Source organism: Nelusetta ayraudi, unplaced genomic scaffold (assembly GCF_046127955.1).
Source record: "Nelusetta ayraudi isolate G7.1 ecotype Tasmania unplaced genomic scaffold, CSIRO-AGI_Nayr_v1 ptg000006l, whole genome shotgun sequence".
NCBI lineage: Eukaryota > Metazoa > Chordata > Actinopteri > Tetraodontiformes > Monacanthidae > Nelusetta > Nelusetta ayraudi.
The window spans coordinates 5,732,526-5,745,617 of record NW_027466056.1 but is presented as its reverse complement, the minus strand read 5'-3'; the positions used below and the strand labels follow the sequence as shown (position 1 = coordinate 5,745,617).

At 45.5% G+C, this 13,092-nt stretch overlaps 1 protein-coding gene across 1 annotated transcript in view; it reads right to left on the bottom strand.

The window, feature by feature from the left end:
• The window catches only part of ptgfrnb (prostaglandin F2 receptor inhibitor b), a 54,986-nt gene extending 46,884 nt beyond the window's left edge, over positions 1 to 8,102 (bottom strand). Inside the window, exons 1-3 of the mRNA XM_076017401.1 lie at positions 7,666 to 8,102; positions 4,205 to 4,320; positions 3,858 to 4,116 (exon numbers count right to left, since the gene is read on the bottom strand). Coding sequence (XP_075873516.1) covers positions 3,858 to 4,116; positions 4,205 to 4,320; positions 7,666 to 7,711 — 421 coding nt within the window. The 5' untranslated portion in view covers positions 7,712 to 8,102. The remainder of the gene's footprint in view (positions 1 to 3,857; positions 4,117 to 4,204; positions 4,321 to 7,665) is intronic.
• Positions 8,103 to 13,092: the final 4,990 nt, after the last annotated feature.

Here is a 13,092-nt window from a genome sequence, read left to right as displayed (position 1 = left end):
GGAGGAGAACGACATTTTGATGTGTTGTTTTTTTTCGTTTTTTTGTTTTTGATAAATGAGGCACTCGCAAAGTTGAATAAATTACAGCCCCGGCAGTGTTTACGATAAACACAACGAGGTTTCATCTTCGCCTCCGACTTATTTTTCCGAATGTGGAAAAATGCGAAAAGGAACAGTGGCAGTCGCTCGGGGAGTCGGTGGATTTGGAAGGAGGATGACAGTGGAACTTTCTCGACCGCCGTAACCGTTCCGTCGATTACGATGGAAATTCAATCTCATTTTATTTTGTTTCCTTTTGTTTTCCAGTTACTGGAAAAAATCCAAATTTGGGAACTTTTTTATTCTGGTGAAAACACAGGTTTTTTTCCCCCGTCTTCGTCATCTTTTTTTTTTTTTAAGCTCAAAAAAGGAAGAATGACCGTTAAATACCATGTGTGATGTCACGACTGAGTAAGAATCTTTCCTGAAGTGTCTTTGGACGAGTATTACTGACTTCTTCATTTGTCATTTCTCTAGAACAGGGGGCGGCCCCGGCAAACTCTTTGACTGGTGGGGCTGAAATGTGACAGAGGGGGAGACGGAGCAGCAGCAGATGGATGGAGTGTTTTGGTGACCAACTCATTGGGAGAAAAAAAATATGGGTTGTGTAGAAAAGATGTGCTTTGATGTCAACTGAAAATGAAAAAAAAAGCAAAGTTACAACAAAATCCGTGTCTTTGAAGCCCCACAGTGTTTAGCTCTTTATTGAAATGACTCTTAAAGTACTGAAAAAACGGGAAAACGGATGAAATGCAGCTATTTTATGGCTTCCTGACTATGGGCGTGTTTCCATTGCCTCGCCACGGTACGGTACGGCGTTGGGGTGTTTGCACTGGCCGCTACACGGTTGTCGGGGGTGCTGTTTTGGTACCTCTATCATTGAGGGGCCAAGCGAGACGAAGCGAGCTTAGTGGCTGACGTGACGACGAGCAGGGCACTGATTGGCTCAGATTTTCTGACGAAAGGTGAGAGCGACTCTCCGCGAAAACAACCGCCATGCTTTTTTGTAACGGTTCTGGCAGGTGGCGTGCGTTTTTAGCTGTGAAGATGGCGGAGCGATCTTTGCCGTGGACAAACTCCGAGGTCCACACTTTTTTGTCAGTGGTGGCGGAAGACAGAATTCAGCGGGAACGAATGTTAAGGTTTTACACAGAAATTAAAAAGCAACCACAGGCCGAGCAGCAGGTATAAAACAACCCCTACGTTGTACATTGCTGCGCTGTTGCGCGTCGCAAAGAAATGATGCCGACGAAAACATTGTCCCGCTTTACCGCGTCGACTCCGCCCACGGCCTCGTGATCACAGAGCCAATGAAAACCCAAATGTACCGTGGCGAGGTGAGGCAATGATAACACGGCCTATTAACATCATTTCCTCAAGCAGGTAGTTCGCCCATGCCAGCTCTAGAAAATGACCCTGCTCGAACAAAAGCATGACAAGAGTCAGAAACTCTGGACAAACTGTGTGAGTGTGAGAATTTCCCAGCGACTGTTGGGATGTTTGGGGCGCTGCTGGTCGATGGGACTTCAGAAGGTCAGGACTCACCAGTTCGAACCATCCTTTGCTTCTTCCACAGTCTCGGATGGAGACTGAGGAGGTGCGGCTGCGGCGGTGTCGTGTGCCGCAGTGTCTGGGGGGGGCGGGGGGAAGGGGGGCAGGTGATGAAGTCGGCGCCGGAATTTTATTTTATTTTTATTTTTTTTGCTCCGTCAATTAAAATTAGCCTGAAACCGTTTTTTTTTTCTTGTGTTTTAAAGTCGGTTCTTCTCCCGACAAACCCTGAGCGACTTGCTCCTCGCTCGCTTCTTACATAAGCAAACAGCCTCAGTGGGGCAGTGGAAGCCAGTGCGAAGAAGCGTGCGTGTGCACGAGCCTGTACGTGCGTGCGCGCACTGCTGATGAACACGGTGCACAAGTCTCGACTGGTGCGAAACCCCTCCGGCAGCGAATCTCAACTCATCATCATCGCTGCTAACGGCTGACAGTTTTTCGCAGACGCGCACACAGAGGCGGACGTGCGCACACGAAAACACACCACCTTCCTTTTCAGAGCGCCGCCGCCGTACGTTCAGCCCCCCATCTCCGCCTGCCCCCCCATCCACCGCCGCCGCCTCGTTAATTCGGGTCTAAATTTAACAAGGTGTCTGGGGAGCGGCGTCGGGGAAGAGCCGAGCAGCCGAACATGATGCTGCATTATGGCGCGGAGCAACCAACCTACCCGCCCCCCCTCACCCGCCTGCCTGCCAGACGGGAGAAAGAGAGAGAGAGGAAAAAGAAAAGAAAAGAAAAGAAAAGAAAAATGCGCTTGGTGACCTCATGGCTAATGTTTGAGTCCTGGGAGGAGGAGGAGGGGAGGGTGAACGTGCGGCTCGTGGTGCACGAGGGATGGGGACACGCTGCCTGGCGGGTGGAGGCTGGCTGGGCGTGCATGTGCGCGTGCGTATGTGTGTTTGTGCAATTACTGGCTGGGTAACTGGGAGCGAAAAACCCAATTAAAGTTAAAGGAAAATGCTGAACTGGGTTTTTTTCCCCTCATCCCTGCCTCCCTCCCTCGCTCCCTCCCTCCATCCAGCTCTGTTTCTATGTCAAAAAAAGAAAATGGAACAAAACTGAACATAATGAAACCTGGAGATCGTCCCGAAGCGCACCGAGCACCTCGCAGCAACGACGGAAATCCGGCACATTTCCCGCCCTCCCCGCCCGGCGTTTGGCATCTTCTCTCTTGCACCTGCGATGGCCGAGAACTTTTTTTCACGCCGCGGCCGACGCAGGGGGAGGAGGAGGAAGAGGAGGAGGAGGAGGAGGGCAAAGCGTCTTCGTCAAACTTTTTTTGGGGCGCCGCCGGCAAATATTTGAGGTGCCGCGAACGTCAACGGAAGCAGCGGCCAAAACCGCTTTTCTTTCTTGGACGCTTTTTTTCCTCGATGCGCCTGAACGCCACAGGAACTGAATTATCTGCAGCGAAAAACCATATTTAGATATTTGTCTGTCTAGATAGATAGATAGGCAGATAGAATGAGAGCGATAGATAAAGACAATGACAGAGAGACAGAGATAGACAGATCGGTAGGTAGCTAGATATATAGATAATAGATAGATACATAGATAGATAGATAGATAAATAGAATGAGAGAGATAGATATAGATAATGACAGGGAGACAGAGAGGTAGGTAGCTAGATATATAGATGATAGATAGATATCGATCAGGATAGATATATAGATGATGATAGATAGATAGATAGATAGATAAATAGAATGAGAGAGATAGATATAGATAATGACAGGGAGACAGAGAGGTAGGTAGCTAGATATATAGATGATAGATAGATATCGATCAGGATAGATATATAGATGATGATAGATAGATAGATAGATAGATAGATAGATAGATAGATAGATCAATAGACATAGATCAGGATAGATAGATAGAGAGATATAGATATAGATCAGGATAGATAGATAGATAGATAGATATAGACCAGGATAGATAGATGGATAGATAGACAGACAGATTGTCCTTCCTCTCGTTGCTGCATCAATAGTTGGATTTCCCGTTGCGACAATCTGTCGCACAAACGGTCATGTGACTCCTATTCTTCTCCCAGCTCTTGTTCTCTCTCTCTTTCTCTCTTTCTCTCTCTAGCCAAGCCCTCCCACCTGACACCTGCTCCACCCTCCCCCACCGTGACAGTGAGCGCGGCCAAAAAAACCAAAAACGGCGCACGTATTGCACTCAGTCGCAGGATCGGGAGGTTTGAGATTATAATCAGATTGTAACTGTCATTATTATCATTATTTCTCTTTCTCTCCACCCACCTGTGAGCTGCACTTGGGCCTCGTAGTTGCCGCTGATGACCGAGTCGGTGCTGGGCGTCTGGCACCAGTAGTAGCCGGCGTCCTGCACCTTGGCCTCGCCCACCTTCAGCTCCACCTCGTTGTCCTGCAGCCGGGCCACCGAGATGTCGCCCGAGGCCACGCGCTTGCTGAGCGACGGGTGCGAGTAGCCGGCGTCGAAGGTGGAGATGATCTTCATGCGGGCGGCGCTGGGGTCGCGCGACATCATCCACTCAAAGTCCTGCGACGAGGGGACGGAGAGGAGTTCAAATGCGCGTGGAAACCTGGCCGCCGGGACGCTGAAGGGGGCCGAACCCCGCCGCTCTCACCTGCTCCCGGGGGCCTCCGTACTCTTTGACGTCGCAGTGGATGGACACCGGCTGGCCCTCCACGCGGATCAACGGGCCCGGGGACACCATCACCACCCTGGCCCCGCATCCACCTGCTGAGGAGGGACGGGAAGAAATGGTTTGTGTGCCAAATAGGAAAGAAAAAAAAAAAAGAAAAATGAAAGTTCAAACGCTGGTTTCACGCACTGGAAAGGAATTTGATTCAACTCCTCAGCGGCAAAGTAGCGAATGGGGAGATTTTGAGAAATTCAAGTTTCATTGATTCAGCACTAAACCCTGAGACAGCTGGGATAGGCTCCAGCAGATCCCTGTGACCCTGAATAGGAATAAGCGCGTATAGAAGATGAATGAATGAATGATGAGCACTAAACCAGCAACGGAACAACATCTTTACTCACGCAACACTTTTATCATCAACATCTCGTTGCTGTTTGTCCAAACGCAGATATAAATATACACAGTCAGCCAAAATAGGAAAAGAAAAACTTGCATTAATATTCAACTTGCATAAGTACTTCTATACATGTATATACTTGTAGAGGACAAGCATCTATATGTATTCTTTTATTTCTTTATTTTAATTATTTTACTCTCCAGGCACTTTTTAGGAACTGATTGCTGATGACTGTAGCTGATAAAGTGATATTCCTTCTGGATAAATAAAGCACTTATCCATCATCCATCCATCCATCCATCCATGCTAACTTGTATCATTCTCGTGATGTCTGATCAAATCTGGTATTGAAATATTCATGCAAGTTTTTCTTTACCTGACATGTTAATACATTATTTTGGCCGACTCTGTAAACACACATATATATGTCTGTGTTTTTTGCTCACATAACCGTCCCGTCTGCAGCTTCTCTTTCCTCTCGGCTGAAGCTGCTATCTTTAGAAAGTCAGACATATGGTCACTTTGGAGTCGTGCGGGGGACGGCGGCCGTGCAGCAGCAGCAGCAGCAGCAGCAGCAACAGCAGCAGCACAACTGAGAGAACTGGCAACCTCAGACCTTCATCCCGAAAGCGACTCTTCAACCTAAGGCCCTGAACTGACCGATCCAACTGACCCTGAATGACCTCTCCGTCCTCCTCCTCCTCCTCCTCCTCCTGCTGCTGCTCCTCCATCTCTCTGCCATCAGGTGTGCTTCACACCTCCAGAGCACAGGCTGCACTGGGTTCTTCGCGAGCCTCGCCTTGCCTCATCTCGCCCTGCTCTTTTCCGGGCGCAGCGGCCTCACTTGGACACGCTTTCTCAAGGACGAATCCAGTCCGTCGTCCTTACGCAGCACAAAAGGAGGCGGCCGCAGTGGAAGTATATAGCGAGAGGACGGAGCATTGTTCTGCCGAATGTGGAACGGGCGAAGAGACGAAGAGAGAGAGCGAGAGAGAAAATAAAAGAGGGAGAAAGGAACGGGGACCCCGCTGATGGAGAGGGCAAAAGACAATGGAAGCGGCTCCAGAGTTTCCCCGTCTGTATGAACATGAAGGCCTCCTCACACATCAGGGCTGCGTCGAGTCCAGTGGTTCCCAGCAGCTGGACTCTAAGGACCCACATTTTATCCCTTATCGTGAAGTCGCAACCCAAATTCATTCCACAAAAATGAAAAACCGCCAGCCCACTTTTCTATCATCTAGTGATTAAATCGTTGAAAATATTGAATTGAATTGTGTGTCCTGCAATTTTTGGGTCACGACCCACCAGTTGAGAAACGCTGGTCTACTTTCATATGTTTAGTTTGCCATCACTGCCATAATTCGCTGAGCTTTTTCCATAATAATAACCGATAAAAAAGAGAAAACAGACAAGTGTTTGCTCTTGGTCGATGACTCCAGCTCTTGGTCGTGTGTTTACATTCTGGCAGCAAACTAAAGGAGGAAGTAGTGCACCGAGTGGCCTCGGCTCAATACGTCAGCCTCGCTAACGTTTGCAATCCAAACATGAATCACGTACCCTTGTGTCATCTGCAGACAATCAAAGGCCCACATATATATTTATGGTTTGTTGAAATCAGCTCTGCTGTGACAGTTTCTGGTTTGCCCTCATACTTCAGACAGCGAACGCTCTGGGAAACACAAACCAGTTTGGCCTGGTTCACTTTTACCCACTGAGAGCCTGATGTCAATGAATGTGTTGCGCAGCAATAACTCAATGATTTTTTTTGTTTTGTTTTGTTTGGCCAATATGTGTCCACACCGACTATCTAGACCACTTGGGCAACATTGACGGGAAAGGTTGGACTAGTGTTGGATAAATCAATGATGAAACAGGACCAGACACTGAAACGCAAATGATCCATAAAAGGGAAACGAAAGTGTGTGTGACACTTCCTTGTGTGTCACACCACCAGTGTGACAGCCACCTGAAGCAAACACGTCCCAGGAGCTCCTAGTGACATCTGATCATCTTGCCATGCACTAATTTAAGCCCTCTCTCTCTCTCTCTCTCCCTCTCTCTCACACACACATACACACAGAGTGAGAGACCATATGACTCCCTGTGTTGCACTGAAAACCATACGGCCAAGAGCTCAGTGTTGATGACATCAGGCCTCAGTGCAACGCCGGGTTCGACCTCCCCGGGTGAAACCCAGGCGAAGGGCTGAGCTCCAGCCTTCTGCTGGTCTCCACCTGCACAACACTGAAGCAACGCATACCTGAGAAATGACTAACACGGATATTTCACAAAACCCAATTTCACTAGTAAGCAAACAGCCAACTGATCATAAATAATTCCGATCACAAAGGTTTTGGCATCCCATGTGTTGCGGGTCCTCCTCCTTTCATAGCAACTGACCCTTAATGTGGCCGTTAAATGCCGAAGTAATTAGTTTATCGCCACATTAGTCAGAGTTCAGCTGCGAGGCACATTCCACACGGTGTGAAAGTTCATTATAACGGGGGATATTAGCCAGAACATTGCCATTAAGTGCGGCGCAACCTCGGGGCCAAGTGGTTGCCAGATCCGGTTCCGCGATGCCAACAATTTCAGTATTTACGTTTCCAATTTAGCTCTGAGGAATTCTTCAACCAAGTCGTGAGATGAGTCAAGAGGTTTCGAGTCAATTATTAACCTCGCCACCGCCTACTTTCGCCAACATATAATTTATTTTCACTTATTATTAATGCTTTTATTCTTTTTTAAATAGCGCCTATTAACTCGGTCGAAACACGTTCCAGTTGGCAGCAAAACACAGGAAAAACCGCCGAACAAACGTCCAATATAAAAGACTCGAAAAGTGACGTTTTCCATTACAAAAAACAGCCAAATTGTCAGAGGTTTTTTACATGTCCGAACTCGCCCGTGAGCGGACGAGCAGGTTCGTTGACAGCGGAGGCAGAAACTGAAGCAGCACATTTTCTGACTGGGCTTCAGCCGCTGCGGTGCGGAGTTAATCAGCTGCCCGCCCGCCGGCCCGCCCCGCCGGAGAAACGCTTCTTACCGAGCAAGAGGAGCGCGAAGACTAGCCGCAGGAGACACTTGTCCATTTTCCTCAAACGGTCCCGGGGCCTCGTCTTGTTTCTTTTAAAAATTCCCTCCGGCTTTCTTTTGTCCTTCTCCTCCGTGTGTGTGTGCGTGTGTGTGTGTGTGTGGCCAGTCCTGTCCTCTTCTCTCCCGCCGTCAATCCCAATGAAAAAGAAGGGGGGGCAAAAAAAAAACTCTGTGATGCGAGTCGGGACACAGAAGCTCGGACCCTCGCACCGCCGGGCGGAGTCGTGGAGCGAAACGGGCGTACCCCCCTCTCCTCCTCCTGTGTTCAAAACAAATCCCAATTCGCGCCCATGTTCCGCGGTACCGGTACACCGAAACGGGTCCGTCCGTGTGCAGGAGTGGGACTGGCTAGGTGCATGTAAGCGTAACTGAGACGGGGGGAGAGAGAGAGAGAGAGAAGGAGAGGGAGGGGGAGAGAGAGACCGGAAGTTAGGTGACGGGATGGGGGCGGAGATAGAGGCGAGGAGGCGGTGGGGGGGGGAGTTCCCAGGTGGAGCGGCAGAGATTTCCCACATTAATTATGCACCGTCACAAGCTTTTGTGGCGCAGATACGAGTCTTTAATACATGTCCGACAGGATGCATGGCTTCCATATCTGCTAGCGAACACTTCCCGCCACACACACACACACACACACACACACACACACACACACACACTCCCCGAGGTGTGTGAGCGGCTGATACGCCCCAAAGTCACAGGAACTGATTTGAGATTGGAATCACCTGCGGGGGGGGGGAGGAGGGGGAGTCCTTCAAGATGCCGTATTATGCAGCACAAAAAGAGGGGGGAAAAACCCTCCCCTGGTGATATGATCTAATAATGATCTGTGTCACCGAGCGCCGCAGAAATGGGACAAATTCATCTTTGCTTCTTCCGCCGATCCACTTCTCAGGAAGTGTATGACAAAAAAAAAACCCCAACAAAAACCAGAGTTGTGCGAAATTAGCCCTTTGTGATGTCACAAACGAACTGATACGTGCCCCCCACAACCCCAACGTCATCAAGAGAGGACTAAATTGGCTTAAAGTGTGCTTTTAATTTGCCACAATGTCATGTCTGAAAACTATATCACACTATATTTTAGTGTTGTAGTGCTCGGGATTGGTGTTGGTCTCAAGACCACTTGTCTCGGCCTCGACTCGGAGGCATTGTTACTCAGTCTCAGACTGGGTGGACTCTAGCTTTTTGATCAAGACCGGTCAAGACTCAGCCAACACTACAATGACACGATAATAACGGCAAAGAATCCAGCTGCTGCCGTTTTATACTCTGCTTGTGACACCCAGAGTGACACACTCCCTTATTCCTAGTCAATGTTTTGGGGGGAATTTTCTGGAGCAAAGTTGTTTTTTGAAAATGGTTCAAAATAGCTGGTAAAGCAGCTGCATGTTGATGTTGCTGAAAAGAGATGTTGCTGTTCGATTTAGAAGCAAACTTGAATTTTTTTCTGTTTAGTTGTCATTTTTCTTTGATATATAAAGTCTTGGTCTTGTCTAGATCTTGATACTCTCTAGTCTTGATAATGTCTTGGTCTCGGTTGGTGCGGTCTTGACGACAACGCTACTATATGCTCAAGGTACATGGTCAAAATAAATGAAATGCAATAAGAATGAATTAAACCATTGTGCGCATGTTGTGTAAGCGGACAAGTTAAGAGCAACTGTGAAACCAGATTTCACCGTTCTGATCTCCCACCTCGTTAGCCTGTTAGCCTGTGCAGACACATGCTCGGTGTCACTTCCTGTCTTGCCGCCAGGCCCACGCTGTGTGTTTACTCAGGCCCGCAGTGAGCTGGGGCCAAAGTTCGCAACTCAGTCACGGGAGGGGGTGAGGCATCCTCCGGGGTCAAAGGTTACAGTGTGTGGGTCAGCTGGTGCGATGCAGGTAAGTAGTTTATAGACTAGTGTGTGTATGTGTGTGGCAGACAAGAATCTTTGTGTGTGTTGTGAGGGCGTGAAGCCTGTCAGCATCTGTTTAAACACATGCGCGCGTGTGCACACACACACACACACACACACACAAACACATCGGCACCTATCAGTTATTAACCAAGCAGGTTTGAAAAGCAGCAAGATTGAAGCAGTCGATCCAAGACACTTTGGGGAAAAAATTCCAGGTTTATTAGAATAAACTTCTACTTTTTTTTTTTTTTTAAATGAAGGCACATTTTTCTTCATTTGCTGTAAGAAAGGGAATATATTTAAAATTACCTTTGAGTTGTTGGAAAAATGTGCATTTTGTAGAAGCCGCAACACACACAAATGTACATATATATACCTAACTTCCATAATACAGCACCAGTGAACACATATATATATATATATATATATATATATACATGTATATATATATATATACATATATATGTATATATGTGTGTACATATGTACACTGTGTATATATATATTTTTTTTGTGTGTGTGTCTGTGTCTGTGTGTCTGTGTGTGTGTGTGTGTGTGTGTGTGTGTGTGTGTGTGTACATACGTATCCATATGTAGTCAATGGCTGATTGGAAAGACTCATCAACGCGGGGAGTTGAAATTAATGATATAGCTCCATCTTCTGGCAGTAAGAAAGAAGTGTGGGAGGTACACAAATAAATGTGATGACGGTGAAAGCGATGCATACGATTCTGCATCTGGACTAAAGAATCCCTTAATAATACATGTCTGATTTGTGTGTGTGTGTGTGTGTGTGTGTGTGTGTGTGTGTGTGATGTACACACAGTACGCACAAAAGACGATTGCAAAACAAACGCAACGTGACACAAGAAGCTAAACTGAACGGCAAAATGGCAAAAACTTGAACGGAAAACAAACGCTTCCATTTCCACGACATCGTTTTGACCACAAACGGGTGAAAAAATATCAAGAGATTAAATTACATTTTCATTCAGTTACTTTAACTTTGACATTAAAATATACATATATCTATATGCATTTCTATCTTTTATGTATGTATATGACTAAATTGTAAAACACAAGAGAGATATTTTAAGCTTTACATCACGTTTTTCTTTTTTTTAAGTTGATTTCTAATAAGAACGTAAAATTAAGAAAAACTTGATACATACAATATATGTATAGGTGTGTGTATATATATATATATATATATATATATATATATATATATATATATATATATATATATATATATATATGTATATATATATATATATATATATATATATATATATATATATATATATACACAGGGGCTTAGCCATCATTTTCGAAGTCAGGGGGACAAATTGTTCAGAGGTCTATGGAGTGATTTATCATCCTCCCGCATTCAATTGCACCTCTCCTTAGCAGCTAAAGAACCGCACAAACAGCAAAGCACCAGGAAACTAACTTAAGCTCTTTAAAAATGATATACTATGAAAGTCAAAATCTAAAGCTGCCGAACTCTCGTTTAGTTGACCTAGAATGACCTTGAGGGCATCTACAATACAGGGTGAGTAGTGTGGTGGGAAAAAAAATATGGTTGAATCATGTGGTTTGTGACAACTGGACTTGTAGAGACATTTCAGCAGGCCTTTAGAATATGCAGCCTCTCTAACACCAATGCTATGTCAGGTTGACCAAAACAGAATGGCGAAGGCGTCAAGTAGCTCAGATAGGGGTTTGTATCTTTCTCTAGCGACACTGAGTCTGGAGCGAATCCAGATATGGTTGGGGAGGTGTTCAGCAAATTCCATATATATCTGCTCATTGTATGCTCATGCTTATTCATCTCATGCTCATGTTTATTCCGTGGTATAAAAGACGTGTACTCACAATGTTCGGTGAACAACTGTGTCGGACACCCGCTTGTCTCGGATACCCTTGTTCCTCACGAGAGATTAAACACTTGCATCTCATCAGCCAGAGTTCAGAGACATCCTTTCACTCACACCGCAGAGGCACAAAACGCTCCACGACAGTAGCCGGATATTTAAGCGCCAAATGAAAACAATTCAGAAAACTTCAGTAAAACACTGTTTAAAATCATCATCAGCAAAGTTAAAAGAGTTAAAGGTATTGACTGATTGCATATCGATGTTTGGTGCTAGATCTGCAGCAAAGCGATTGGTTGGAGTCACACAGCCACTCCAATTTAGGATGGCTTTCTCTTCTGACACAAACATTTGCTTGATAAATGTCTTGTACTGAAACGTCGCAAGAAATTATCTTTATCTTTCTGCATGTTTGCAAATGTGCAGGATTTTCTCTTCCAGGCACATTTAAAAAAAAAAAAAAAAAAATCTGTAAGTTTTTCCCTGCCTGTCAGTGCTGCAGCCTGGTCTCTCCCCTGACACATGACCTTCTCCCTGCACAGCCTATTGCAACACAGACAAAAACATTTAGTATAGATAAAAACTAGTTCTGAAATAGCAGTGGAAATGCTACTCTTAGAGTCTTTCTTATCATATATAAATTTCCTTAGCCAGTTAAAATTTCTCCTACAATAATATAGATAATAAACGTGCAAATCAAAAGTTCTTAATGGATTTAAGAATAGTAGTGGTGACAAAGCTGTGGAAATTAATAACAAAGTCAGTTTTATTGTTTTTTGTTTTTTTCTCTCACCTGTGACACTGAATAATCATCCTTGCTGGCCTCTGGTACACTGTCTCTTCTCTCACCCTGCTCTTTCTATTGCGGCAATAACGTTTTTTTGTTTTGGTTTGGTTTTTTTTAGGTGGAAAGTAACATTTTGAAATTGAATTAGGAATGCAGCAGTATTACAGTTTAACCAAAAATTCCTACTTATGTTATGAACATTTTCTCTCAGCCAGCGTTAACAGAGACATTCTAAGGACATATTTTATTTTCTCCTCTCCTCACCTGCTGTGAAGACCCTCCCTGCCGTTGGTCTCTGGTCCACTTTCTCCTCCCTCACCCTGCTCTTTCTATTTAACAGAAAGAGTAGGCGATAAGAATATGAACTTTAATGCAAAAAAAAAAAAACAGTGAGCACATGTTCTGTGCAGAAATTAAGGAGGAGTGGGTGTATGTCAAGCTAGCTTAGATAACTAAGGCAATAATATACAATATTAAAAAAAAAAAAAAAAATCTCTGTTGTAGCTAAACATTACATGTAAGAGCGTTACTCAACTTACACGGTTTGTTTCTTGGAAGGTGGGACTGTCTAAAGTTTTTTGCTTCTTGGCTGGCTTGCTGAACATGATGAGGAACAAAAACGTCCGTCTCTGATAACACTTAGCTGAGCTCCGTGTCACTTAGCTGAGCTCAGTCTACTCGTGGTGCGTTTAGACGCGGCTCGCATAAACGCGTTTCGATATGTTAAAAATGAATTAAGCAGTTGTCATGGCTGTAAAAGGTGCGGGGGACGGAGGGCACAGATACGGGAAGTGAGGGGGACATGTTCC